Below are 27,834 nucleotides of genomic sequence, written 5' to 3'. Positions count from 1 at the left end.
CTTGATCTGATCCATTCGTTTGACAGGTATTGACTCGATTTTGGCTTGGTCACTCATCAAAATTCGCCTTTAACTTTTATTATCCCTGGCTATGCTATCGGTGCATTAGACATTGATTGTTGACACTCCCATATCCATACAATTTACTAGATTTTTTTGTTTTTCATTTGCGGCATAGTTGTATGTTAACTACACGATTTACGCTAATCTTAATGTATTGATAACGATGATGGAGTTGACGAGAAAACAGCCATCTGATGGGAAAAATCCGTATTTCGATGCATTCAGAGGCTTGAAAGTTCAATTAATTAAAGAAATGACGGAATTATTGAATTTGCTCTTCGATGTCGCCTGTACTTTTATTCTCAGGATTAATTAATATTACTAAAAAGAAAAAAAAAAGTTCACGTTTTTCTTTTTCCATATAATAGGAGAATTATCAAGCAATTCGGATTAAACTCAAAGCTTTGAAATTCTGAGAACGAAAGAACAGGAGCCCAAACTCGCGAGGCGGTCGGGTCGTCTTCCTCCTTCGAATCGGCTTCGTGCATCTCCCGGCTCGCTCTGCTTCCGGCGATGGAAACTGAAGGAGGAGCAGCAGCAGATGGATCCGACTCCGCCGACGTCTCCGCACTGCGCAAGAAGCATCTAGCGATGCTCGAGCGCCTCTCGAACCGCCACCAGCCTCGCCCCGACGTGCCCGGCCCCTCGCCGCCCGCCTCCGCCGCCTCCTTCGAGTCCACCTCGTCCTTCCTTTCCCTCTTCGGCGAGTCCAGGAGGTCCATCGAGTCCCGCCTCGCCCGGTGCCGGCTCGCCGACCCGTCCCTGCTCAAGCCCAGTTTCGACGAGATCTCCGCCTCCATCGCCGACCTCGAGAAGCTCGTCGCGGAGAGCTCCTACTACCTGCCCTCCTACGAGGTCCGGTCCTCTCTGAAGACCATCTCCGATCTGAAGCAGGCCCTCGACAACCTGAGCTCCGAGCTGATCCCCAAGAAGAAGTTCTCTTTCAAGAACAAGCCCGCAAGGAAGGAACCGACCGCGTCCTCGTTGAAGGGAGCCGAAGCGGAAACTCGCGATTCGAGGCCAGCCGCGAAAGCCGGGAGCTTGGCGGTCGCCGTGCCCGATTCGCCGGGTTTTAGGAACAGGGCAAATGAGGTTCTGGCGAAGGACGTGAGGGGACTGGAGATCGGCGAGTTCACGCTGTCGGATCTGGAGTCGTGCGAGGTGAGGCTGATCGGGTGCGCGAGGGCGCTGTTCGTGCACAGGTTGAGGAACTGCAGGGTCTACGCTGGGCCCGTGACCGGATCAGTCCTGATCGAGGAGGCGGAGGATTGCGTGTTCGTGCTGGCGTCGCACCAGATAAGGATTCACAACGCCAATGCGAGCGATTTCTACTTGAGGGTGAGGAGCAGACCCATCATCGAGGATTGCTCGGGAGTGAGGTTCGCGCCGTGTCGTCTCCATTACCGGGGAATCGAGCGGGATCTTGAGGACGCCGCGCTCGGCGAAGAAACCGGGAATTGGTCCAAGGTCGACGATTTCAAGTGGTTGAGGGCCGCACAGTCTCCGAATTGGTCAGTTTTGCCCGAGAACGAGCGCATTGAAACTATTGACATCTCCGATGTGTCTGCTTGAGAGCTCGTGATGGCGTGAGATTGTGCCGAGATTCCGGTGGAGTTTTGTCTGTCTGTTCTGTTAATTGGCTTGTGTTGATTCGACTGATCTTCATCCTCTTCATTTTGCGGCTGTTGTTGATACCTGTGCTTGATGCCTCTCGCCAGAGAAACGGATTTTGTGTACCACCAACCAAAGCACTGAGCATCATCTGCTTCACTTGGTTCCATCCTGGTTCCTGAATCTTGTCTTGCACTTATGTTCGAATCATTCTGCAATGTCGTGCATTGCCTTTCAAGAGACTGCTGAAGAGTTCAAACCCTTCTCTTGTTTTTGCATGAACTGCAGTATCAGCTTACTTTTAAGATGAAACAGGTCGAGAGGCATTTGATCATGCTGTGACGTCGCGAAGTCTTGGGGACGAATTTGATGCAGTGTAAGCTTCATAAGATCCACGCAAAGCCCATAATAGCTTTGGGGATTAAAAGCATCGTGGGATTTCATTTTTTGTTTCTGGGAAGAAAGAAACATCATTGGGTTCGCTGCCAGTGAACGCCTGTTGATCACAAGCACCATTAATCTCGAATCTCGTAGCTCATACAGAGATCCGGTTGTTGCAGACTCGACTAACACCTTGATGTCAAATGTCGTACTTCACAGCTTGAGAAAGACCAGAAAGAACGAAGTTCTGATCTCGGTATGAGCATTGCGTGAGCCGTGCGTGCGTAACGACTTTCGAAACTTAATGAGCACGCTTGAAACCCTCTAGGCCATTTCTCTGGGTGTAGGCTCAGGTCATTTAACGTTGATGAACTAATGGAGTCCTTCAAGAATTCTGAATAGCTCAAGGAAAAACAGACTTAACTGATTAAAACCAGAAGAACAATGCTAATTCCATTAAGAAGTCATGACAAGGAATCAATATCAACCCAACCCTTCTTTCTTTGTCATCATCATGCAGGCTCGAAACCCTCCGGCATGTGATAAGACGTCGACGTTTGCAACTCGAGGGATGAAACAGTAACCATAATCAGATCGATCTAAATGCACATTCACGAACTTGACAATGACATTTCCGTTTCGAAAGAGTATAAAGACCGACTGTTATTTGCCTAAGAGTGCACTGTTCAATCATCCGGATTGAAAATTATTAGTTCCACTCTTCAGGAGATACAGATCCTACAAATGATTAGACACACTTGTGAGCCAATGAAGCAATGCCAAAATATAATATCTTACTTTTGACATATCCAAGCCGACACGGGGAAAAGACGCCGATCTTGCCAGCACATCATCACGCATCCGTTTTCTTCTTCGATCTTACAGGCATCACAATTGTATCCCTGCATCAACCTTCTCACCTGCAACCTCCCGTTAGTAGCTCAACGGCACATTCCCAAATCCAGCCAAGTCAAGCCTCTGGATCCCCTTCTCGAGCTTCTCGTGTCGTTCCTTCGTTACGGCTCCCTCGAATGATATAATTTTCTTGGTTTCTTCCTTAAATAGCATTTTCTCCACCTTCAATCTCTCGAAAGATGTCCTCAACACCATATACTCCAAACAATCGAATAATGCAGCATAAGAGTGCAAAGCTTCCGCGAGCGAATCCGTTATGGTTCGAGTCTTGCTGTGTCACTACCATAACTTCTGGGGACAATCCCCACAAAGCATTGAGGAGATTATCCATCTTGCCCGAAGCATTTAGAGAAAGCGGCGACGATGCAGCTGAATCAGTACTTGGGCTACTCCCATTTACCAAGTCTTTCTCAAGCAGTTCACCCAGCGTGTTTTGGCTCATCAGTAAGACTGTGTGAGTTAGTTCCATTACTTTTCTTAAATGGAAGAGGCGATCTTTTCCGGTGATGTTCATCGTCCAAGGCCGATAGTATATGCAACTGACTAACTGAGCCGATTGCCAGAGCCTCACCAGTCTTCACACGCAACTTTTCAAACTCAAGATTTTCTAATTTGCTAACTATTGGATTAAACTGAAATGGAATATCCAATCTTTCTGCTTCTTCAGTCAATCTGCGGACCACAAGATCTAAGACCTCTTTGTGCTGATGAATCCCTGTAATCCTGAGAACGGGCGGCTCTTCAGGCCGTGCATTCTAAGCTTGAAGCAGCGCAATCCACTGTGTGGGTTCAGCTGCATTGAGATCAATAATATGAACCTTCTACTCCAACTCCGTAGCTTCCATTATAGCTTGATTTGGGAGCACAAATGCCGACTTCAAGAATGGAAACAGCTCAAAGAACAGCTTGCGGACAAGAAGCTCTTCAGGCAGCAATAACGTTTTAGTAGAATTAAGTGCCTTATGAAGGCCAGGCCATGCCTTGAGTATCCGGTCAACGAGCGCCTCCATGTAGTATGCCGCGATCCATTGCATAGTATCCCCATCGAGAGACGTGAGCCGAGAGATTTGCTCGAGGGCAATGTCTGCATTCTCAAGGTTACCGTTGGCGACGTGATTCACGCAAGCTAGCAACAAATGTATCAAGTACAAGCCCCGTTCCTTGGATTTTAGTTCCTTTGGCAATGAATGCGGTGACCCAAAACCTGGCGAAAGTGACATCATGGAACAGAACTGGAAAGGAGAGGATGTTACGTACAAAGACCCGTCGTCTTGAAACATCGCATTACTGATCAAAGACTCAAAAAAACTTCCAAAATTGACGCAGGCGATAATAGTCCCAATGGAGGTGACTTGGGGACAGTCCACGGGAATACTCTAAACAGTGGTAATCTACTTCAGACTAGGGCAGACATCTATCCTTCATTCCAGAAGATGACCAAAAGAGAAAGAGAGAAGGAATTCAAGAAATCGGCAGAAATGAGACGAGCAAACTCTATCCGGACCCGATCAAGTCAATGTATCGGATTGGGCAATGAGAATGGCGAAGAACAGGTCCACCAGTCGGAGAAGTTATGATAAGATTAAGCGATTCCTACCATCTAACAAGAGGAGAAAGAAATTAGACCGACAGAATCCAGCAAACCAAACAAGAAGTGATGCCAAGTAGCAATATACAGAGAGTGAAGAACAACAACAAATCTGTGCCAATTAAGTAAGAGAGCGACCACCCAGAAAAGAAAAACAAATAAAATCCTCACCAAGAGTTGTAATCCGTGAAGTCTGAGCTGTGTTCGGAGGAAAAGTACGACTCGAGCAAGTGAGCTCAGAGAGGGACTCTGTCCAGTATTCTAGACGAGACCTATCTTCACGTCTCACCATTTACTTCTCCACCTCACGTAGCCAAATAGAAAAGAGCAGAAACACGCCACCGTATGGAAATCATTATAAAACCTGAAAATCATACTGTTCTTACCGATGTAACCGACAGTTTGCCAAACAAAGAAATTCTGTCCCCGTTTCAAAGAATGACAAATGGTATACATGGGATAATATAATTTACGCGCAAGCATCTGCTACTGAACCCCACTCCATTTAGCCCAATCTACAAATTGCATCCCACCGTAGATATTGTTGGCAAACCGCACACCGACAGTGAAAGCCATTGCGACAGGTGGGACATTCTTCGCCAAAGGTGATGCTTCAACCAAGCGCTCTAGGCCATTTATAATTTGATAACGAGTGTTGGAAGATACCGCGAGGAAAACACCTGAGAGAGAAGCAAAGTCATCACACAGAACAGAATCATGCAATTTCAAATGGATGTCTAGCTGTACATGCAAAGCACTACAGTTGAATTTCTAGTGCAGAAAAGCTCTCGCTGCTTCCTCTCCAGCTCTTATAAGACGGCATATAAAGAACGACCAATAATATGCAAACAAGAATCTAGCCCGCTAGAGCCAAAGTGTCGGATTTTTTACTCTAACCACCGGCAACGACCTTAAAATGCACAACATGTCGGCAGATAAAAAGAAAAAGAAAGGTTAAGCAGAAAAGAACGAAACATCAGCTACTCAAATATTAAGAAATTAATTTTCCAGGCAATGATCTCTCTATAATAACTTGAACAGATACCTAAAAACTGTCGATTGAACTTACCCCAAAGTGCGGCACTTTGTATAAGAGGTGGCACAGGTATATCCTCCTCTGATTTCTTAATGTTCCTGAAGATAACAATGCACTCATAAGATCAGTCACCTAGTGAAGAGGTAATGGCAAAAGAAAATCCATGACAGCTCTACGACTATTATGACCGAGGTCCATGTGCTTTGTTCATGTATGTGTGCAGGGAGTGCGGATCTGGGTGTTAGAGAGACAGGGAGCTATGTACCAGAGCAGCACAAGCTATTTCTGTAATCCCAACATCACATGTTTGGAGAGAAAAGCCGTTACCAACCATTTTCCACGAAATCATTTTTGTGCATATATAAAAATGCTTAAAGTGCTTTGCCGGATAATAAAAAATGGAAAAAAAAAGAGTAAAGTCACAAATGCCAGAAGTTCCACATCACACTCCGTAACAGTGAAAAGATTATCAAGATCTGCAAAATAATGCAGGTGGATAGTAGGATTTGTTGTCTACCTTTTAACAGTCATGATCGAATTTGCTATTCCTTGACCTATAAGACCACATCCAAATCCCACGGATCCATACAATACACCCTGGATCCAAAATGAACCACTCAGCCAACCAAACAATTAAAGTTTACAAATAGAAACACAACTAGCAAAATCCCGAACACATATTGAGCATAGGAAAGGGAAATGGAAAGAAGCTTGGAAACCACAAAATTCAACCAACAATCTAATTCCCACCTCCAAAATATTTAAAGAAATGTCCTTTGAGCTACATAACAAATCTAGCTATGGTTGATACCTTGTAGAAATATGTAGCAATCCGCTGCCTAATAGAGAACCTACAACCAGGCCTTTCAGCTTCAAAAACACTGCACAGATCAAAGGATATGTAACTATAATTATCAAGAGCTCAACAGGAAATGAGATAACATATATCTTCCATTTACAGACAAAAACCATTTTCACTAATTGTGGCGTATCAAACACACAACGACCAAATCAAAACCTGAACAACATGCCGGTACAGCTTCAAAAAAAAGGAAAAAAAGTAACCAGGGGCCACATTACTCCTACCACTGACATTTATCAGGCAGAGAATAGCGGTATTGAGCCTTTAACTACTCAGTCAAAAGAAGTTAACTGACTAGCTAGGGTTGTTCTTCAAAGTAATTAAATTAATTCTAGGTGTTTTCATCAAATCATCGACTTTCAACAATTGCAGGAAACAAATAGAATAGTGATTTATCCTTACCAAAACAAAAATAGAATAGTGATTTACACGATGTCAACAGCTAAATCTCGTAACTCATCATCCACTACTTAAAGTTTCAAATGACAAGAAGATTGTGGAAGGGAAGCTAAACCTGCTGGGAAGAGAACCGCAAGCATGTTGAATGCGTCCAAACATACTTCTCGACGTAGACTTCTGCCCTATACGAACATATGGTGCTAACAAACCAACTAAAGCAATGTCTACCACCACACCAACCAACAAATCAGCCATGTATAACTCAAACTCTGACCAAAAATCCTTGCCCCTCTTCTGAACTTCAGCGAAAGTTGCACAGCAGGAATCGATGACTATCTGCACCATGCAAGACAACAAAAGGAGCTTAGTACACAACTACATGACAGATTTTTAGACTGCACAAAATCCAACTGGAAGGTCAAGCAATAAGCAGTTTCAGTCTCTCTATCGGTGTCAAGTGTCCTCAATGAACACGTGATAACATCACATAATACCAAACCCACCTACCGAAACAGAACATCAATGTACCTCAGTCCCAACTTTGAAAAGAAAAGAAGGATCAGCCAACATCCTGTTCCGAAGCATTGAGCAGTGGTTCATTAGAAAGCCCAGTGGCCAATATGACCCCTGCAAGTATAATTTGAGTATAAGCACCAGAAAAAATAACTTCAACACAGAAAATGCACCAGAGAGATATAGATTCAACTCGACTACTGGACATTTAAACATGACCAATCCCCTCGGCAACCTTGCAAGGCTAATCTTTATATACAACAAGGTGAAAAGTTTGATGGTAACTGTCCTTGCAGTGCCCAGAAAAGAAAAACCTTATGCTCCTAAAACACACATTTCACCTTCCGATTCCCATTTTGGCTCTCCCTCTAGTAATATCTCAAAATATCTACTCACAAGTTCCCGCAACTTTTGTTTGATAATAGAAACACAAGTGAAGCGATGATATTCTCGAAGAACCAACAGCATGGAAACGACAAGTTGAGATCCATTCACTAATTTGAAACGGCGAAAGAACCTGCAAATCCAGATATCGTTGAAGAATAAGCTCGCGAAGCCCCGTACTCTTGGCGGCCTCCAACATGTCGGCAGGAAGCTTTGCGCCTCGCGCTTCCGTCTCTCTCACTACGTCTTCGTACTTCAATATCGGACCGAACTCTTCTTCCTCTCCATCGCCGCCGCCGCCACCACCTCCACCGTGGTCGCCTCCACCTCCGCCACCTCCCCGGGGCCCTTCTTCGCCGCCGCCGCCCCCGCCGCCGCCGCCACCAATCGTCGGTTCAGCTCCGCTCTCCAAAACGCCGGGGATCGCCTGAGTAGTAGTCCCCATCGAGGCGGGCTCCGAGCTCGAGCATCTGACGATGGAGAAAGCCGGCCCGTCCCCTGCCGAAGACCGGCGCAGCGACAATGCGGCGGACGGGGCTCCGTAGCTAGGGTTCTTGATGGAGCAGCAGGCGATCCTCAATTCGAGCGTCGCGCCGTTGGCTTTGCTCGCCGGAGCCGAGAAACGAGACGGCTGCAGATCGAGCGAGCTCGCGGCGGACATGGTCGACGATGCGAATCGGAATCGGAGGGAATGATCCTTCGAGAGCGTGCCTGAATCGCGATGCAATCGCAAGAACTTCTACATTACATTTACATACACCAGAGAGAATCCAGAGAGGTTCTAGTTTTGGATTCCGTCGAGAGAAATGCCCCCAAAAAAAGACAAAACAATAGAAAAAGGGGGAAAAAAAAGAAGAAGAATAGGGAAAAATCAAAACGACACGTCGCCTGAGAGATTCGAACTCTCGCGGGGAAACCCCATGTACTTAGCAGGCACACGCCTTAACCACTCGGCCAAAGCGACGTTGTTGCTTTTAGCGCGCATACATAGAGTAGATATATATTTATTTATTATAACAATAAACAATTCTATCGTCCTATTGAGGATCTTATTTCTTTATCTCGTTAAATTTCTTCTGTGGCCCAATTCCAATAAAAACCCTCAACTTTACACTTTGTCCCAAATATACCCTGAATTTTTTTTTGTCTCAAGAAAAACCACAAACTTTTATCTAAGTCCCAAATATGCCCTCCCGTTAAAAATCCGTCCAAATCCGTAAAAAAAAAAAAAAACAGAGAACCGGCAGCTGCGGCGGTAGCCAAGCCTTCGCCGGTGGCCGCCGCCACAGCCGTCGGGAAGGAGCGGTGGCCCACGCCTGGGCCTTCCCGAAGGCCGGCGACCCTCGCCGGCCCCGGCGAGCCGCCGGCGAGGGCGCGCGCCCCGATCTCGGGCGAGGGTCGCGCCTCCCCCAGACGGGGGTCAGCGCGCTCTCGCGGGGCCGGCGAGGGTCGCCGGCCTTCGGGAAGGCCTGTGAGGGCCGGCGGGGTCGCCCTCGGCGAGCCGGCCGGCGAGGGCGCGCAGCCTCCGATCTCGGGGGAGGCGCGACCTCGCCCCAGACGGGGCCGCGCCCTCGCCCGGCGGCTCGCCCGGGCGGCGAGGGTCGCCGCCATCGGCCGGGCCTTCTCAAAGGCCGGCGGGGTCGCCACCCGGCGAGCCACCGGCGAGGGCACGCAGCCCCGATCTGGGGAGGGCGCGACCCCGCCCCGATCGGGGCAGCGGCCGTCGCCCGGGCCGGCGAGGGTCGCCGGCCTTCGGAAGGCCCAGGCGTGGGCCGCCGCTCCTTCCCGACGGCTGCATGGGCAGCCCACCGGCAAGGCTTGGCACACCGCCACACCGCCTGCCTTCTCTTTTTTTTTTTTTTTTTCGACGGATTTTAACTAGAGGGCGATTTGGGACTTAGATAAAAGTTTGTGGTTTTTCTTGAGACAAAAAAGAGTTCAGGGTATATTTGGGACAAAGTGTAAAGTTGAGGGTTTTTTTTTTAATTGGACCTTTTTTCTGTGGTGTGAGATAAAAGAAAAGGCTGTCACTATGAAAAATATAGTTAAGATACTATGCTCAAAAGCTTTCGCCATGTACATTATTGGAAATGTATAACCATTCGCTCCCACTTAAAAGACAATATTCAGAAACGATCTTTATTTAATTTGTTGACATTGAAAGTCAGTGATCGAAGCGTGTGGGATGAAGGGGTCGATAATCATCAAAGGTTGTTCATAAGCTTCAGCAACAAAAGGTGTGACGGCCCAAGCCAAGCGGCGGAGCGCGGGGAGGAGGGATGGCGGTGCGTCCGCGTCTCGGTCCTCGGACGTGCGTAGGGAAGGGAGGGGGAGCCTCTCTTGTCCCACATCGCTTAGAGGGGGAGTCCTGGACTAGCTTATAAGGCTTGGGATTTTATATCTATGTAACGCGTTTCACATAAGCTTCCGTTGTGATGAAAACAAAACCTTGAGAGGGATGGCGATGCGTTCGCACCTGTACCCAAGATAAAAGCAAACAATATTGCACAGTGTAGATCCGGAGTTTTACAAAAGGTCCCGCCTTATCCAAATTAAGAAAAATTGCCAAGAAAACTTGCTACGTGACGAGTATATAGATAAAATGAAGTGTCATGTGATGAGTATATATAAGTAAAAAACTTATTCGCTCCAACTTAAACTATATGAAATCAAATATGATAATAGATTACAGTACGATTGATCATCAAATTGTATAGTTTCTCCGGCCGCGACGTAACAAGTGCAGTGCCTTCCCAAATTGAAGGGAGTTTAGGGGCATGGATTGCTGCATCAACGATGATGGAGTACGGAAGGGAGTTTAGGGGCATGGACTGCCTGCATCAACGCTAATGGAGCACGAAAGCGAAGGCCCATCCAACGAGTTCGTGCGAATTGGCAGGCGCGGCAGCGTCGTTACCGACACAGCACATTAAATCAGAGAAGCATCGCGACACACAAAGAATCAAAAGATGCGGATGATGCCAACAGAACGAAATAGGGAAATTTGACCAGCGATGCATCTCACACCACGCCCACAGAAGACCCAATACAGTCCCGCATATGATGTGTTCTTTCAATGGCTGGAGACGGGACTAGAGCGTGCCCAAAAGAAAAGACTGCATATACGCAGATTACAGATGCCAGTTCAGCAAACCTACCTTCACCTTGTGAATATAACCTTCAAATTAATGGTTTCTGCTTTCCCAAGCGCTTACTACAGGAATGCCAAACATGTGCTCCGTATGCTTAACGTGATTGCACTAGAATGATCAATCAATGGAGGAGAAAGAACGAGAATACAGCTTAAACAAAGTTATATAGAATGCCCTTGGGAAAAAATAAATTAAAATAGGGGCACGGCAATCAAACCCCCGGAGCAGATTGCTTTCGTTGCATGCTCTGCATCCCAACTGTAGCTTAAGATTGACTTACGAATTACATCGCTAAGATACAGATCCCTCGAATGTCTACTAGATTTTGCAGAGACAACATTCCCCGAGCACTTGACTACCGATATGGGAGAGAGAAAAACCAACGTATACAAAAACCAACCCATTTGGACAAACTAAAACCTTACAAAGAATTGAAACGCCTGCAACAGCCAGCATCCAACACGAGAACCCAGTTTTTCGACTAAATCAGCTGGACGCAACTGGCCTTGACATGGCCTTTTTGATGGCCTCAGCGTATGTCCTGTGTTGATAAGTAAGCGTGGCTTCTAGCAAGTCCCAGAGGGATGTTTTCGGATTCCAACCTGCAAGCATGGTAATTTATTTCAGAGCTAAATAAAAAAAAAGGCAGGTAAACCAGAACAATAAAGAACCAGCGTACCCAATTGCCTATTAATGATGGTCATGTCCGGGATTCTCTTGTCACTATCGTCATAACCCTCGCCGTAAAACTCTTTGGAACTAACGTCAATGGTAGGTACATCCAAAGCTGCCTCCCCACTGACCTTTGAGTAGATCTGCATAATGCATAAATAACAGTTATATCATTGGACATGGAAGCTTTATATGCGTGATTTAATTTACAATGAAGGAGCAAAGTGCAACATCCTTCACCTGAGTCATCATTTCAGCAAGCTGCCTAACTGTTACTTCGTTGTTCGGGTTACCCACATTAAAAATGTGCCCATTAGCCCTCTCCGGGTTTTCCTGAGAAGTTACTGCACTGTCAGCTGTCAAATCTAAATAACAATAGAAACCTTCAAACGAAAAAGGGGAAAGTTTAACCCACGATCGTAAGAAGAACAGCTTCAATGGCATCCTTTATGTAAATAAAAGTTCTCTGTGACTGGCCACCATCTACAAGTTTGAGTTGCTCATGACGTAGTAGAGCCTGCAGAAAGGGAGAACGAAAATGCATATTACTAAAGATGCCAGAAGATATATGGAGCAAAATTCAAAATGAATGGATTCCCATAATGGAAAAAGGAGTTACATTACTAAAGCATGCCAAAACCCTGGGTACACCCTCACTTGGACCATCAATGCCAGGTATAAAATCCATCCTGGGTCCTATCCAGTTAAAAGGCCTCACTATAGTGAACTCAAGACCATTTTCTGCTCCTTCGGCTGTGCATGGAGACGAAAGTAAGCATATGAAAGAAAAAAGTAAAAATTTGCAATTCAATGAACAATCGCTCACCATAAATCAACCTCTCAATCAATTGTTTTGCACATGCATAGGACCACCTCTGCTTTTCAATTGGGCCAAAAATGCAGGGGGAAGCATCTTCCTTGAGAACATAATATGCAGGGTCCTGTAAAGCAGACAATGTATACTAATTCAGATTTTGTTTAACAATCTTGCATGCGAAAAATGACACCATGATGCAAACAGTCTTTTCTTATTAGCCAGAAAACAGCTAGTTACGTGCCCTGTTCGCAATAACTGACTGGACCTACTTCCATAAAATCGATCTGTACCTCCCTCAAAACGGCCATCAAGTGCCAAAGGATCAATCATCAATGAGCCAAGGAAGCCCACCAAAATTTAAATGCACAATATGCATTATGAATACAATAGCATCACATAAAAGAAAGAGTTGATCTTGGATCTCGGTGTAGCAATGAGTTCTTTGCTCGAACTTCCTATTGAATGCCCTCAATTTAGAAGCATCCAGATAGACCACCTAGATTCCAATCACCTTACAAATGAAATATGAATATTGCTATCGAGTATCCTAAAAACACCCATTCAGCCAATTACATGCAGTAAGTTTCTACACTGGTGATATTGATAATGAATTGAGTACGGTTAATTATGCATCAGGAGAAAACCAAACATGCAACATCTACTCTTAAGTTGTTGGACACAAAAACTATTTTGAAAACAGTAGGAGTATAAATGATGGAGACTTCAGATTTAAAAATACCAATAGCAACAACTTCCAAGACTTCTCCCCCTTATAAGTGCTTACAAATACTTTCTGCACTACTGCACATTCTCTAATCCCATATCCACTATGGGAAATTCAGTGTACAAATCTCTTTCAACATTTGGGCCAGGATATAATAGGATAAGACCAATCAACAGATCCGTAATCATTCAAAAAGAGCTTAAAGTAATCCAGTCTCTGGAAAAGTTAAGACCATACAAATGCTAACGCACAGCTAGAAAAGCAAGATATAAACATAGAGCTTAATAACAGTGCATTAGCACAAAAACACATTAAGAAAGGGAAATCACACCTCACGAAGTGGGCTATCTTTGGGAAGGAAGCTACCAATCGTTTTCCCATACACTTCACAGGTCGAAAAGTGAATGAGTCGCTTGTTGTTCTCCGAACAGTACTTGACCTAAAATCGACAGCAGAATCAGACATCAACTTCAATGAATTCCTATAAAAAAAACATTCGAAGTCTCCATTGCACCACCAAAACTATAGATCTCCGAAATCATGCTTTGAGAGTGCACATTCTATGGAAACCGAAATGCCATACCACAGGCAGCGCGTCGATGAAGTTACTGTAGATCGTGTCGAGAGGCCGAGTGTTGTAATCGGCGGGAGTACAGATCGCGGCGAGGTTGATCGTCTGGAAGCAAGGGACAACGGAAATCAGCGTCAAGCACAATAAAAGGTAACGAAACCACTCGTAAGCCTGCTCAAGGCACGGACAACCGATCAACTAAGACTAAGAGCAGAATCACAACGCTCAATCCATCAACCGCGGTATCCAAAACACGACTGATGATGAACCGCTCGTTTTCAGAGAACTCGGAGAGAGCAGCACTGCTTAGCAGACAAATCGCAGTTCACGAGCACGAGCTAGCTCGCGTACATCGATGAAGAACCGTAACCAGCGGAATCACGCGAGCGAGAGCGAGAGAGAGAGAGAGAGAGGGTACCAGATCTGCCATTTTGATGAGGCCTTCGAGGCGGGAGTCGTGCTTGATGTTGATGCGGTGGAACTGGATGCGGCCGGCCCAGGGGAGGGATTCCGGCTCGAGGAGGTGCCTGATCTTGTCGCCGTAGACGTCGAGGGCGAGCACCTTGTGCGGCGTCTCCGCCATCAGCTTCTCGCACAGATGGGAACCGATGAAGCCCCCGGCGCCGATCATGCATATGGTCAGCGGCGCGATCGGCCGGCCGTCCAGATCTACTCTCGCCATTGCCGCTGCTCTCTCTCTCTCTCTCCTCTCTCTTCTCTCCCTCTCTCTCTCTAGAGAATCTAGGAATGCAGAAATGGGGGGAAGCGTTGATGATGATGGTAATGGAGGGTGAGGACCGACGCGGCTCTTTTCATGTGCTATTTATCGTTTCGCAGAGAGAGAGAGGGGGAAACAAATTAAGTTGGATTGGGTGGGAAATCAATGGATCCGGGTGTCTAATGAGATGCTAGAGAGAGAGAGAGAGAGGTGTGGAAAGGATGATGGGGAGTGGGAGCTACTCGCCGCATCATTGCTCCACGTCAGCATATAGGCTTTCCGGCTTTGGACTGTTCATTCCAGGGGTGAGCATGGTCGATGAGCGCCTGATCAAGGACCAACTTGCACGATGTTGATTTTCAAATTTCGCGATCAGGGATCGATCATGTTGAGCCTAAAACCGGGGACTGACGGTCCAGTCCGATTCTAGATAGATTCTTTTTTTGTTTCATCACCGAGAAAGAGATTTTTATAATAAGATTAAAGCTCTCAAATCAAACACAAATCATGAAGCCTAAGGAAAAAAATAAATATTAGGGGTAAGTATGATCCGAGTGGGCGGTTTCACCATGAAACCGAGAACCGCTCATTAAGGATCATTTTCCGAAAACTTGAAACCGATAATCAAAGGTTGGCTCCATGGATCCACCCGAAAGTCAAACTGTTGGTCCGGTTTGGTTTCCAAATGGGTTCATGGAACCGGTCCCTAATCCCTACAGATTCACAACCAAACGAGACGAGATGTGAGGGAGGGTCGGAGGCGAGGCACAAGGCAATTGCGAGTCTAAGATGCACCAACAGAGTTGAAGGCGTGGCCGAGTGAGACTCTCGCTGAGAGAGTTAGATGAGACTAGCGTTTCTTCTTCTTGTTTTTATTTTGAGGATCGCGAGACATGAGTAAAAATGTAGGGTAAATGGCAAAAGGCATATAATATTTATATACCGTTCCAGGTGAACGGGCAAACAGTTCCATACTTGAAACTGGAAACTTGATCGGTACTCACCGATTCTAGTAAATGAAAACCGGGAACCGCCGGTCCAATTTGGTTTTAGGCGATTCCCGATTTCTTTGTACACCTCTGATAAATACCCAACATTTATCGAGAAATCACATGAGCTTGAAGCTCTTAGATCAAACATAAATCGGGAAGCCAATTTAAAAAAATAAATGCCCAACATAAATCGAGAACTCACACGAGCTTGAAGCTCTCAAATCAAGCATTAATTTGGAACTTGGCAACTGAGCTTCGTTCGTGGGGTGAGGGAAGAGAGGTAAGCAAGCTGCGTTCGTGAGGCGAGCCAAGAGAGGCAAGCGATGTCACGAGCTGAGCTGTGCTGTGATTGTGAGGTGAGCATTGAGCAAGAAAAGGCGAAATTTCTAGAGAAGAGTGGCAAGAGTGTTTCCTGAACGGCCCAAATATTTTGCCATTTTCATCATATTATTATTTGCATCCATCCCATCGAAGGGCAATCTCATCCTTAACGAAACCCCCTCGTAAACTTCTTCGTCATCTTTATTCTTACCCCAAGCACCAAGAAAGAAAAGCACAAAGACAATGTCCGTTACCATCGCCGTTAAGTCCCACCGATTCTTTGACTCCCGAAAAAAAAAAAAAGCCCCACTGATTATTCTATACAAAGTCACCATCTCTGTTATCACTATAAATCAACAGTCTAGAAGAGGAGGGGCCTAGGGTTTGGACAAAATATATATACAGGGTTGGTCTGACTGGACCAATCCTAACCCCGAGACCAAGGACCAACCCTCATAATGTCGGTTCAAGGGATCTTGGTACTAGGAAATGGGTCAACTCCCCTTGGGAACAAAGCCAGGACCGGTTGGATTTGGCTGATCTAAGGTTAACCCTATGCCGATGCTCACTCTTAGCTTCATTCCACGATTTTCTTTTCGTTGTCAGAACAAAATTACATTGCTAGGTACACTAGACGTTTTTGCAAGGCGATTTTTTTTTTATCGAGTGTTGATTAAAATGTGTTTATCTAAGACCTCATTCTTTCAAAATATAAATCAAATAAAAACAACCAATATGACATTAATAGAATTAGCATCTTGGTAAAAAGGGTCTTATTAACAAGTTCTCCTAAGGCATTAGCGAAGTTAGCTAAAAGTGGAAATAAGGACTTTCGGGACACTTTTAATTATAGAACAGCCCCACAAATTAAGAAATTCACCTAGCCTAAATAAATAATTTTAAATTTCGAACGAATATAAAATAATTTCTAGCAAGTGCACAAAGGACACTATTTAATATGTTTCTTCTCGAAATAATAGGCAATCAGAAATTCAAGATCAAGAACTCAATGCACGGCATGCTTCCTTGAGCGCGTATCGAACGTTCGTGGATTCCAACCTTATAAACGTGCCACATTAGTCGGGGCAACACGACGAAACTAGCACAGTAACTTCTTCTCTTTTGTGAATTAGCCAGGTTCGATTTTGACTATTAAAACTCGTGGAGAATTTCCGTAAGAAGCAGCGACCAGCGGGGCGTGGTCGTTCCATTGCACGACAAGCACTCGTCGAAACCCAAAAAAAGGTATCCGCGTTCCGTGAGAGAAACGGGTCATGTGATTGGCTTTCTAGCAGTGAGCTGTCCGCGCTCATGATGCCCCGCGTGGGTCCCATTTATTTTTCTTTTCCTTTCTCCCTTCTGAAACCGGAAATTCTGCGCAGTGCGCAGCACCGCTCGTTTCTGACCCACGCGCGCCGATCCCCGAAAAGGAATCTCACGCGCCTCCTCGGGAAGGTAAAGGAACGTCTCTGTCCCTTTTCCGTAAATCGCCATCTGATTACAGAACCGAATCGAAGGTGTCAATCCAAGCCTTTCATGCGATCGCCTTTTCGCTAAGTGGGGGGGGATTTGGGAAGCCATAAAAAAGGAGAGACATTCCTTCGTGGGATGTAAGCTTAAGTAACGTCAGAATAAGACAAAGCACGAATCGACAGCCCAACAGCATCGGATCGTGAAGTGCTGAGCAAGGAAAGCGTGTTTCGGTCGAGACTAATGTCGCGTGTGTCTGAACATTTTCGCGGACGCGATTGTTTTTTCTTGGGTAAATTAGAATTGAAACGCTTTTGTCGTGATTGGCCCAGACTCCGCAGAAGTGAAAGTCAATTTATTGTGTCGTGTAGAAAATTGCGAGATTTTTAACTTTGATTTCACAGTTTCTAAGATATGACGCTTTTGGCACCGTACTTTACGAGTTTAGTGGCGCGCTGATTACAACATTGATCTTGTATTTCATATTATGTTCGGACCGGCATCCTAATAATTCGATTATCTATGTATTCGACTGTAAATTTTAAACAACAGATTGCATACACATCATTCAGCGATTGAAATAGTTTGGATACCTATATAAGAGTGCGTATAATGGGACAGTGGAACTCCATTTCAATAGCCATTTGTCTATTGAATACATTTTCTATGTGCCCTCGCTCACATGGCCCAACTGCTTTGGGATTCCTCTGCGGACTGTGGTTTTTGTGTTATTGTTTTGTCAAGTCTAAGCTACTTCCACGTCATCGCCATGTCGGCAAATGGGACACATAGTTAATATGTCATTGCTCGGGTTAGTCCTTTGCCACATCACTTAAATGAAGTATGCTCTACTTTGGTCACTAATCGATTCGCTTACGAAGTCAGAATTTTCATTGATTTCTCGGGCGTGCTCTTTTTTCACAAATTTTACTACTAAACAGGAGGGATTCTTCAGTAGAGTATAGCGAAAGAAACGAATTTTCCATGACATCGAGGAAGTACTCATAAGAGAACAAACTTGCAATCTACATCACGCCCGCGACATGCAATATGTTTCTTAGCACTTCCAAGGATGATATCTGTGAATTAGCTCCACGCGTCACAACCGAGCACAATCAATAATCCAAAACGAGAAACACGCGGGACATCTGTCGGTCGGAATGCATCTAAAGATCCAAATCTGCAAGGGAAAATTGATTTGTATTTGATTACTCTAAAATCCCATGATATGAAAACATCTCAAATGGATTTTCTTTAACGAGTGTCCAAGGCACTTGTTTAACCCCCAAATTAAGAAAAAAAACAGTAACTTCGAATGCACCGCCTTCCTCTAATTATGTACAATCGATACATTGAATTATCAAGTATACTTAACAAGTAGAGCTCTCTATAATTTTTTTTTAACGACGCATCGGCGCAAATATTATCGTCTTCCACTTTTATCATTCGTCACCCACGTGACTCATTTTCCCTCGAGGATGCACAGACATCGAGCTACTGAGTCCGTGCCGAAGACGGCACACGGCTTCAGATTAAGAGGGGATCGATCGATGCTTGTAAATCTTCGGGCACGATCCCCTGCTCATTTCCCATCTGGCGATTTCGAGGAAGGCGCGTTTTTCTCGGCGCGTGCGCCTCGCGGGGAACGGCGAAAACAGAAAGGGACGCCGCAGCACCGACAGGGAGGATTCACGCATTTGCCACTGCGAATACGACGAGCGCCGCGAGCGGCCATTCTTTTCTCAAAGCCCATCATCAATAATGGCCGAAGGTCTCACCAAACTCGGCCCAGCGGGTCGATCAGGACGGTCGATCCCAAGCGTTCCCAAAGCCCGCCCAACCGAGTCGCTTCTTCCTGGATCAATAGATTTTTGCCCAGACAAGCACTTGATGACGAGACGTGAGAGGAATACGAAGCTTCCAAAGGTCACAGACGCGATCTAGACGGAGTCGTTCGAACTCGACGTGATTCGTTCTGAGCACCGCTAACGACCGAATTAGAGTAATTGGAATTCCAGATGGAGCTGGGTCTGGGTTTCTCGTCGTCGGATCTGGCACCTTCACGAGCTACATCTGAGTGATTTACTTTGATTGATATCTTTTGCACGTTCCTGCATTTGGGGAAGTCTTGAGAACTCAAAAGCCCAAGCCGAGCTCCCAAGTCAGTAGGACAATCTCACACTCACTCTTATGGGTTTTGTGCCTTTCTGGGTTGAGATTCGAACTGCAAACCGAGCTCGAGTTTGAATAAGAAAATGTCCACTTGGCTCTCGACTCGATTCGTTTCATTTCTCATCTCCCTGTTCTCGTGTGACGGGACTCGAACGAGCTGGGTTTCACTTCCGGAAGGAAGGTATCCAGGGTGCCGACGTTTCCAATGGAGTTATAGCCGCGGGGCGAATGTTGGCGCGGGATTCGACCAGAGTTATGGACGGAGGAGCGACCGCCGATTTCCACAACCAATGGGGAGCAACATATTGGATAAAATAACACAAGAGTAGCAGATGCTCGTATAGTGTATGCTCACTGCGGGAGGCAATGAAGACTGGAGAGGTGGGGGCTTCGGAGACACCGCACGCCTCAAAGGAATGAAAATAAAACGAAGGTCGAATCGAATCTTAGTCGCGGCGTGGAAAAAGCTTGGAGGAGTCCTCAGGATGAACCCGCTGTGCTTTTACTACAAGCACACCAGGCAGCCTCGTGGCACGGTTGGAAGAAGGCTGTTCGAGGAGTCCCACATCGGGGGGAAGCACGAGAAAGAGGAGGTCGAAGGAGTATAAGAAACGGGCTCGGATTAAGTTGCAACATACTTACCTGGACGGGGTCGATGGGCGATCATGAAGGCCCATGGCCTAGGTTAGCGACCTCCATTGCACTCTGGAGGGGCGCTCGCCTAAGGTCAACCCATAGTGGTTGAGCCTACGTCATAATTTGTGGCAGCGGGGGCCTGCGTTCGCGCGGCCCCTACCATTACAAGTTGAAGTTTTCTTTCATCAGTCTAATTGAGATTTTTAGCCATTATGATTTTGGCTCGTTAGGGAGGGAAAGGGCATGGTCGACGAAGGGTAGAGTCGGTCGGTTCCATATGACAGGCCAGCGGGATCGGGACTCAGGCTTTTCTCTAATTTTCTCGACCATGCTCGTGCGTGCTGACGCGTACGAATCGGATGGTTCGTATTTACCGAATTTCCCCATGGACTTGCTCTAGCCAACAGTTTAGTTTGGTCTTTTTTTTCTAAGAAGCTTGGATAGCGTGTGAAGTCTTGCATGTGCAGCGTTATATCGCATGAGGTGTCTACGCATCCAAATTGGTGTTTGTCGTTTCGTGATATGATAAAATTGTAATCGGATTATTAGTACTTGATTAAATTTTAACCCAAATTAAAGGGAAAAAAGTTATCTTGCATGAGAGATATGCCTTGCGCCGCCACCTTAGGTTTGCTTGAAAATTAAAAAATGGTCATTTTTCTTATAACGCACGATCACTTTGTGAACAGGGACTGGCATATGCAGTTCATTACTACACATAACACTTTGAAAATATTATTTGGAAACTCGCAAGGCGCCTCGACCTCAAACCTCAGTATATGCCATCTCTGATCTCTATGGATAGTGACATTGGAACAGCAACAGAAGTGAAGAATCGAGGATGCACGACACGAAAGTAAGAACAGGGTCAGAAGAACACATGACACTGCCTTAACTTCGAGTGCCAACCACATTCCTCTAGTTGAACCATTCAGCAATTCAGCTCTTCTTTGTCCCCTTCTCTGTTTTTGCTTATTCAGAAACAGAGATTCTTGTACACGCCTTGTGAATCATCATCATCATCATCTGCTTGGAAAAGACGAAAGAGTGCCGCGGAAGCCACTACAGCTCAAATGCAGAGTTCATCAAGACACGCCATTAGGGTATTATAGGTGGAACCATCGCCCTTTATTTTTTCCCTGTTACAAAACAATCACTCTGTCCCTTGATGTATCGGGTCCGATCTCATTGATTTCAATGTTGATCGAAAAAGGGTCTATGCTTATGCCCATGATGATCGCAATTACTAGCTAAGAGAGTGATTTCTTGGTAGGTTGAACATTAGAGAGAGTAAGGTTAAAATGCAGCAAGATTCAAGTTCAACTGACAGATCATGCACATGATTCCTGGGTTCATTCTTGCTAAACTGACTAATATATATATATTAGGATTGAAGGAATATCATAGCATTGTTCCTCGTGCATTCATCTGATCGATTGGATAAAATTTAAATGATTGTCTTGGAGAGATTGTATTTTATTCATTGGTGATATCACATGCCGTGCGGTGCCAATGCAATATCACCGAACTATCCGTAATTCTCCATTTTGATTGACATGCTTATAAACCGGCATGGTTTGAAATTTCAAATATCAAAAGATCCGAACAAATCGGTGATACTATTCAGCGCGACACATTCATACCACCATTAGAAGATGTTCTTCTCTTTTCTGTGCTCAGTAAAACTACAAAAGTATGCTTTGACAAAGTTTAAGTTTTTTTTTTTCCTTGTTTCGACGTAATTTTCTTGCAAATCTATTCCTTTCTGCTCTCTATACAGTCGGGGACGAAATGTCAACAAGACCCTTTGATGAACTCACTTGAAAAGTTACCTCTTCAATCAGGATTGCAATTCTTTTGGCACAATGATATCAGGTCAACGAGGTTCAACACATGATGGCCACCAATCATCTGCTGGTCTAGACAAGATCTTTGTTTTAATTAATTAGGTCAGACCCGGCCTAACGCCATTAATGAACAAGGTACGCGTGAGTCTTAAGCTTGGTGATTTCATCGGGTTAATTTCTTGCGACACATGCACTCTCAACCTCCAGCAATTTCTTTCCCTTTCTTTTTGTTTTCTCCTTAGACCTGTTCGCGCGCTTATCAGCTTCTTCCAGACTCTCGCGCTCTCTTTTATAATGTCCAACATTTAGTCCTCACTACAGCGTATCATAGTTTATCCGCAAGTTTTCTCGTGTTAGAGACAATGGGCTTATCGAGTCTTTTAGGTGCTTCATGCTTGCTTGGAGCGATGATGATGACAATGCTGGGCGTGGTGGTCGATGGCCAACCTCTGGTGCCTTCGATGTTCGTGTTTGGGGACTCGGTGGTGGACGCCGGCAACAACAACCACCTCTCCACCATCGTGAAGGCAAACTTCCCTCCGTATGGCCGGGACTTCATCAAGCACCAGCCCACCGGGAGGTTCTGTAATGGCAAGCTCGCTGCTGACTTCACTGGTACACACAAAACCGTACTTGTCATACCCCATTTTTTCAAATTCTGTACATTCTCTATTCCTGTTCCTTCTTTTCTTGGCTTTTAGTTCAACTTATTTCTAACATTCATCTGGGTTTTGAGGATTTAGTAATGTGTTTCATGTGTGGCTAATGAATATGTGTGATTGGTGGCAGCCGAAAACATTGGGTTTACTTCTTACCCACCAGCCTATCTCAGCGAAAAGGCCAGAAGAAAGCACCTTCTGATTGGCGCTAATTTCGCTTCTGCTTCTTCTGGTTACTATGACTCCACAGCCAAACTATATGTACTCTCTCTCTCTCTCTCTCTCTCTCTCTCTCTCTCTCTCTCTCTCTCTCTCTCTCTCTCTCTAGATTTTGTAACATTTGATAATACTAAGCTGGTTATTGCATCTCTAGCCTTGATCTGGACTTTGCCAGTCTAATTACTAATTAATAATGTGCAATTGGGAGTTGTGGTGGGTGTAGCACACGATTTCGTTGACCGAGCAGCTGAAGTACTACAAGGAGTACCAGAACAAGATCATAAAGATTGCACCGAAGTACAAAGCAAACGTCACCGCGATAATATCAGATGGACTCTACCTCATCAGTGCCGGAAGCAGCGACTTTGCCCAGAACTATTACATCAACCCTCTTCTCTACAAAGTCTACACGCCTGACCAATTCTCAGACCTTCTCATGCACTCCTACTCCATTTTCATTCAGGTTCTTTCTTTCTTTCTCGAGGGTCTATGTTCATTCTGGTCAATTTAATGTCGCCCTATATAATTATGGTCAGAAGAGAACTGCGATGTATAACACCAAAATGGTGTTTTTCTGCGGCAGGAATTGTATTCGTTAGGGGCAAGAAAGATTGGGGTGACCACGCTACCGCCACTCGGGTGTTTGCCGGCGACGATCACGATATTCGGCAACCACAGCGAGGGCTGCGTCACCAAGCTGAACAGGGACGCAGTCTCCTTCAACAACAAGCTCAATGCCACTTCTCAGACCTTGCAGAGCAAGCTCTCTGGCCTTACTCTGGTGGTCCTAGACATCTACCAGCCTCTCTACAACATCGTCCAAAAGCCCTCCGACAGCGGTATGTGAAAATTCCTATTTCAAATGTTCAGGGCATACACCTTCAGAGTCGGGCAATGGTCACCTTAAGCGAAAATACATAACTCGGTGACCTTGACAGGTTTTGCCGAGGCGAGGAGAGCATGTTGCGGAACAGGCTTGTTAGAAACATCGATTTTGTGCAACCCAAAGTCGGTGGGCACGTGCGCGAATGCATCGGAATATGTGTTCTGGGACGGATTTCATCCAACGGAAGCGACCAACAAGATACTGTCTGATGATCTGCTCACCAACGGCATCTCCCTCATCTTCTAGCTAGGATCATATATACAGAACTCCAACCATTTTAGTTCCACTCAACTGTCTTTAATACCTAGTATACCATGTGTGCGAGAGAGGTAAGAATAAATTATATGTACGAACACCCCTGTTTGTGTTACAGTACCAGTTCATATGAACAAAGGCAATAACTTTTTATAGCACCTGCTCTAATTCCAAACTAGCAATTGAACAGCTCACGATCACAACAGCAACCATACTAATGATCTTGGTAGTTTAGTTTAATGAAGACAAATAAACCTAGAAATCCTCATATTGATGTCTTCTTTTCTTTTCTATTCGTTTTCCGCATCTTCTTTGGCAGCACAATTCTTTTTTGCCCACAAAACTCGCAGCTAGTCCAGTTAGGAAACCCAGGGTTACAATTCAGAATCATGTCACTCTTTAAAACCTCCTAGGACTAACAGGAAGAACAATGGCGGAAATAAAATGTGCCGTAACTGGTCCACAAATCCAAAGCATGAAAACCGGTGAAAACAAGGATATGCACTCTGGGAGACCGTATCCCACAAAAAATAAATTCTTTTCCACGTCACAGCAAAGAATCATACATCCTCCTTGAAGAATGCTAAGTTTGTCTGATGAACAAGTGAGAAAGCTGAACTTGAGTAATCCAGCAATTGGGGCATCAACAATCCAAGACTGGAGAATAAGATAGGCGGGTGATTTACTTCTCATTACTTCATCAAAATTTTTTTCACAGTAACCATCTGCAACTTCAATAGAGCTTCAAGCAAGGGTGACCACTACTTATATCTATATACGTCCCACAAAATTTCCAGTAAGAGCTCAGACGATTTGTGTGAATGCAGAGGGACAGACTAGAACACGAGACAAACCAAACAGGCTAGTCATGTCTATTTGGTCACATCGGATGAAGTTATAGTTTCCACTTGTTGCTTGGGGGCTCCATTGACTTCAAATTCCCCCACGCCATGCTCCATTGCTTCCCTTTCAACCTTCTGCTCCTTTTCATGTGAAACATTGTTACCAGCTGTGGAAAGCTGAATAACTCGAGGACTCCCAGAAATCCACTTATGAACAAGGCATCGGGCAGCTGTAGGCCTCTTTTCAGGCACAAAGTCAAGTATGGGCAGAAGAAAGTCGGCCATGTCATTTGCATCCTGCTCACTGAATTTGTACTTTTCTAGGAGAACCTTGTTAAGAGGCCAGAAACGTAATCTGCGGATATGTCTCAACTCACCGTTTCTGTTGAAGAAATCACGAGAGTATCGACCGCCTATTGCAATCTGAAAGAAATATCACTTTAGTGGCTTGAATAAGCTTAACTTACAGAAGCACGGGATAACCACTGTTGTCACACAAAAAACAAACAAATTATCTATAAAAGTGTAGCTTAATGCACCTATAGCTACCGGATGAATTACCTTACGGGGAATCACGCCGAGAAGTTCCATCATGAGAGCCAAATGGTCCTGCAAAATTAGCCAAAAGAAGTGAAATAACACCTAAATATAAGCATCTCATAATTAACAAAACCGGAAGATCTAATATATTCCAGAAACCTCAAAGGAACTGTGACATATGATCATAGACTGGGTTTTCAATAGAAGAAAACTAGTTAAAAAGGAGAGAAATCCCACAGGAAACAATAGTACTCGAAGCTTCATTGATGAGTGAATACCTCATCACGCTCGTAGTTCTTGCCGCTATGAGGATCAAAGAGGACGTCGCCAGTGGCCAACTCAAAGCAAATGCAAGCAAAGGACCATAAATCTGCAGAAGTTGAATATCGACAACCCAAGATAACCTCTGGACACCTGTACTGTCTTGTCTGAATGTCATTTGTAAATTGTTTATGAGTCCAACAAGCATTTCCAAAATCAACCAATTTACATTTGAGATCAACTTCTGCCAGGAGCTTCTGCCTTGTCGCTCGACTCCTACTTCTATGATGTGTATTTCCTTTGCAGGCATCCTTATTGTCATCACTCTTAGCTGAATCATCCTTGTTCAAAGAATCATGAGATTGCACATCGACGGAATCTTCAGATTCTTTCTCATCATTGTTACTACTTGCTGGTTCAAAAGCTTTAGAATCTCCCTCCTCACAAACTTCCTCTGCCACACAGCCTTGAGCAGCCTTCTTGGCCTTCCTTCGGATCTTCTTCTTTTGCTTCTTAGTTAAACTCCCATTCCCGCTCTTAGTCTCCTTGGAAATAGCAGATACTCGTGCTGCCTCATCCTTGCTTGTGAGAATAAGTGGAGCACCTGATTTTGTGGGATCTTTAGATGGATCGATCATTGACAAAAGTAAGATGTTCTCCGGTTTCAGATCAGTGTGTATGATAGAAAGCTGTCGATGTAAATAATCCAGACCCACTAAAATATGGAAACAGAGTTCTTTAACCATGTTGAGAGGAACCCCTCTATAATCACTATACTTGATAAGGGTCAAGAGATTATCCCCCAGGTACTCGAAAACCATACAAACATGCTGTCCATTTGGCCCAGAGTGCTTAAAGTGATCCAAAAGCTTCACCACACACTTTTTGTCACCGGGATCTCCCTCTGCTATCTGCTTGAGAATCTTTATCTCATCCATTGCAGCCTCTGTGTAATGCTGAGCACTCTTTTGGACTTTTAAAGCTACATAACGCTACAAATAATGAATTTCTCCAGTTGTTAACGACTAGAACAGAGAGAATTTTTGGCGACTTCCCCAATCAGTTGATGCAATTAAGTCAAAAGTTCTCAACATAAAAAAAAAACATGAAAAATCTCAAGAGTAACTGAGACTTACACCAGAGACGACAATATCTAGGAATTTCCAATAGAGGAATCGGCAATTTTATTACTAAGACCTAAGGAGCAAAGCCGTCTACTCAGGGAAGCCTCAGACAGTAGCAAAACAACTACCCATGAAGACTCTATACACATTCCTTTCTGCAACTAACATACCTGAGTGAACTGATTACTGGCTCAATTAAACCAAATTTTCAGTACTTCGAGCAAAGAACATCACACTTTAACACATTCATGCTTCTACATCACTTAATATGTCACTAATCTCTATAATCAATGCTTCTGCTCAAACAAACAACAGCAACTTACGAACCAGACAACACACATTACAAAATGTCTATCCTCAGTCATTTTCCTTCGCGGCCAAATCTTAAAAAACAAATCTTTACTCTCGAAAACTTCATTCTCAATCCCATTTCCCTCATCGCCGTACTCTTGCCAATCAAACAGCAAACTCCCCAAGGGAGGACGAACGCACGTACCGATATCTGAGTGTCCCAAGCGAGCCACACGGTGGAGAAGTGGCCCCACCCGAGCTTGCTCTGCACCACGTAGCACCCGTTCTTGAAGGCGTCGCCCACCCGCACCGCGTGGTACCCTCCCTTCCTGTAGTCCTCCGTCCCCTCGTCCTCGGACGAGTAATCGCTCGCCGCGCTCCTCACGTCGTCCCCGCGGCCGTCGCCGCCGCCCCTGTCCTCCGCCATTGACGAGAGGGACCTCCCAATCGGCGACCGGCTTCGAATTGGCTCGATTGATCCGGCGATGAATGGTGGACTGGTGGCAGTGAGAGGGAGGGAGGAGAATTTGGGGGTTAGGGTTTCTGGGAGCTGTTTGCCTTGCCGGCAGCTTAAAGAAATGGAGAAATTATGGGGACACCGACAGGGGAGGAGGGACAGGACAGCTTCTTTCTTGACGTGCGTGTGCGCGGGCGTGGGGTACCGCCATCGTTTCGCAAAATAGGGGGCGGCGACGGCGCGTGGGCGTGACGCGCCGGCAAAGGCCCACATCCGGCCCACGTTCCGAGCCCATCCGGCGACCCGACTTGACCGGGCGGCGCCGGATCACCCCAATATCCGCCCGGAATAGCCTCGGCCCCTACCCGACCCGAGTTAGCGGGCTTGAGCTTGGAAAAGCGTGTGCGGGGCTAGGCCCGGTGGGCCGAACAAAATGGGCCATTTGTTTTGCCCTTT

General features: G+C 45.4%; 5 protein-coding genes, 2 non-coding genes and 1 pseudogene across 7 annotated transcripts; 3 read left to right on the top strand and 5 right to left on the bottom strand.

Moving 5' to 3' along the window:
* The first annotated feature begins 453 nt into the window (after positions 1 to 453).
* On the top strand, positions 454 to 1,737 carry LOC115679179 (tubulin-folding cofactor C). Its single transcript, XM_030602765.2, has one exon. It carries the CDS (start codon positions 577 to 579, stop codon positions 1,633 to 1,635), a length of 1,059 nt encoding a protein of 352 aa, XP_030458625.1. The 5' UTR covers positions 454 to 576; the 3' UTR covers positions 1,636 to 1,737.
* A 934-nt stretch (positions 1,738 to 2,671) lies between these two features.
* On the bottom strand, positions 2,672 to 4,860 carry LOC115679174 (scarecrow-like protein 3; annotated as a pseudogene).
* A 53-nt stretch (positions 4,861 to 4,913) lies between these two features.
* Positions 4,914 to 8,490, bottom strand: LOC115679175 (protein RETICULATA-RELATED 1, chloroplastic-like). Its single transcript, XM_030602762.2, has 7 exons — positions 7,886 to 8,490; positions 7,384 to 7,482; positions 6,971 to 7,191; positions 6,406 to 6,475; positions 6,112 to 6,191; positions 5,628 to 5,692; positions 4,914 to 5,238 (listed from the first exon to the last, which is right to left on the bottom strand). Exons 1-7 carry the CDS (start codon positions 8,411 to 8,413, stop codon positions 5,045 to 5,047), a joined length of 1,257 nt encoding a protein of 418 aa, XP_030458622.1. The 5' UTR covers positions 8,414 to 8,490; the 3' UTR covers positions 4,914 to 5,044.
* Positions 8,491 to 8,634: 144 nt separating this feature from the next.
* Positions 8,635 to 8,716, bottom strand: TRNAS-GCU (transfer RNA serine (anticodon GCU)). Its single transcript has one exon. It is a non-coding gene; the product is annotated as a tRNA-Ser (tRNA).
* Positions 8,717 to 11,049: 2,333 nt separating this feature from the next.
* On the bottom strand, positions 11,050 to 14,498 carry LOC115679177 (UDP-D-apiose/UDP-D-xylose synthase 2). Its single transcript, XM_030602763.2, has 9 exons — positions 14,107 to 14,498; positions 13,701 to 13,793; positions 13,449 to 13,556; positions 12,403 to 12,517; positions 12,196 to 12,329; positions 11,992 to 12,093; positions 11,817 to 11,909; positions 11,584 to 11,719; positions 11,050 to 11,506 (listed from the first exon to the last, which is right to left on the bottom strand). Exons 1-9 carry the CDS (start codon positions 14,368 to 14,370, stop codon positions 11,391 to 11,393), a joined length of 1,161 nt encoding a protein of 386 aa, XP_030458623.1. The 5' UTR covers positions 14,371 to 14,498; the 3' UTR covers positions 11,050 to 11,390.
* A 5,497-nt stretch (positions 14,499 to 19,995) lies between these two features.
* LOC115679301 (U1 spliceosomal RNA) lies at positions 19,996 to 20,157 on the top strand. Its single transcript, XR_004005485.1, has one exon. It is a non-coding gene; the product is annotated as a U1 spliceosomal RNA (small nuclear RNA).
* Positions 20,158 to 22,152: 1,995 nt separating this feature from the next.
* Positions 22,153 to 24,018, top strand: LOC115679178 (GDSL esterase/lipase At5g22810-like). Its single transcript, XM_030602764.2, has 5 exons — positions 22,153 to 22,459; positions 22,634 to 22,764; positions 22,946 to 23,185; positions 23,306 to 23,561; positions 23,661 to 24,018. The coding sequence occupies exons 1-5, from the start codon at positions 22,207 to 22,209 to the stop codon at positions 23,852 to 23,854; spliced, it is 1,074 nt and encodes a 357-aa protein (XP_030458624.2). The 5' UTR covers positions 22,153 to 22,206; the 3' UTR covers positions 23,855 to 24,018.
* A 503-nt stretch (positions 24,019 to 24,521) lies between these two features.
* On the bottom strand, positions 24,522 to 27,526 carry LOC115679173 (uncharacterized). The gene is made up of 4 exons (XM_030602760.2): positions 27,127 to 27,526; positions 25,524 to 26,498; positions 25,267 to 25,314; positions 24,522 to 25,128 (listed from the first exon to the last, which is right to left on the bottom strand). The coding sequence occupies exons 1-4, from the start codon at positions 27,346 to 27,348 to the stop codon at positions 24,736 to 24,738; spliced, it is 1,638 nt and encodes a 545-aa protein (XP_030458620.2). The 5' UTR covers positions 27,349 to 27,526; the 3' UTR covers positions 24,522 to 24,735.
* Between the last annotated feature and the right edge of the window lie 308 nt (positions 27,527 to 27,834).

Source organism: Syzygium oleosum, unplaced genomic scaffold, assembly GCF_021117445.2.
Source record: "Syzygium oleosum isolate NSW1041296 unplaced genomic scaffold, Sole_v2.1 Sole_v2.03, whole genome shotgun sequence".
NCBI lineage: Eukaryota > Viridiplantae > Streptophyta > Magnoliopsida > Myrtales > Myrtaceae > Syzygium > Syzygium oleosum.
Note: the sequence above shows the minus strand (reverse complement) of the source record. Positions and strands in the feature narration are given on the sequence as shown.

Coding starts and splice junctions, on each gene's coding strand:
- LOC115679179 (XM_030602765.2), top strand. CDS start 577: ATGGAAACTGAAGGAGGAGCAGCAGCAGATGGATCCGACTCCGCCGAC.
- LOC115679175 (XM_030602762.2), bottom strand. CDS start 8,413: ATGTCCGCCGCGAGCTCGCTCGATCTGCAGCCGTCTCGTTTCTCGGCT. Junction 5,693..6,111: donor TCGATCATGACTGTTAAAAG/GTAGACAACAAA, acceptor TGTTATCTTCAG/GAACATTAAGAAATCAGAGG. Junction 5,239..5,627: donor ACAAAGTGCCGCACTTTGGG/GTAAGTTCAATC, acceptor CTTCTCTCTCAG/GTGTTTTCCTCGCGGTATCT.
- LOC115679177 (XM_030602763.2), bottom strand. CDS start 14,370: ATGGCGAGAGTAGATCTGGACGGCCGGCCGATCGCGCCGCTGACCATA. Junction 13,794..14,106: donor TCATCAAAATGGCAGATCTG/GTACCCTCTCTC, acceptor CCTTGCTTCCAG/ACGATCAACCTCGCCGCGAT. Junction 12,330..12,402: donor GATTGAGAGGTTGATTTATG/GTGAGCGATTGT, acceptor CTCCATGCACAG/CCGAAGGAGCAGAAAATGGT.
- LOC115679178 (XM_030602764.2), top strand. CDS start 22,207: ATGGGCTTATCGAGTCTTTTAGGTGCTTCATGCTTGCTTGGAGCGATG. Junction 22,460..22,633: donor GCTCGCTGCTGACTTCACTG/GTACACACAAAA, acceptor GATTGGTGGCAG/CCGAAAACATTGGGTTTACT. Junction 22,765..22,945: donor ACTCCACAGCCAAACTATAT/GTACTCTCTCTC, acceptor TGGTGGGTGTAG/CACACGATTTCGTTGACCGA.
- LOC115679173 (XM_030602760.2), bottom strand. CDS start 27,348: ATGGCGGAGGACAGGGGCGGCGGCGACGGCCGCGGGGACGACGTGAGG. Junction 25,315..25,523: donor AGAACTACGAGCGTGATGAG/GTATTCACTCAT, acceptor CTAATTTTGCAG/GACCATTTGGCTCTCATGAT. Junction 25,129..25,266: donor TCGGCGTGATTCCCCGTAAG/GTAATTCATCCG, acceptor TATTTCTTTCAG/ATTGCAATAGGCGGTCGATA.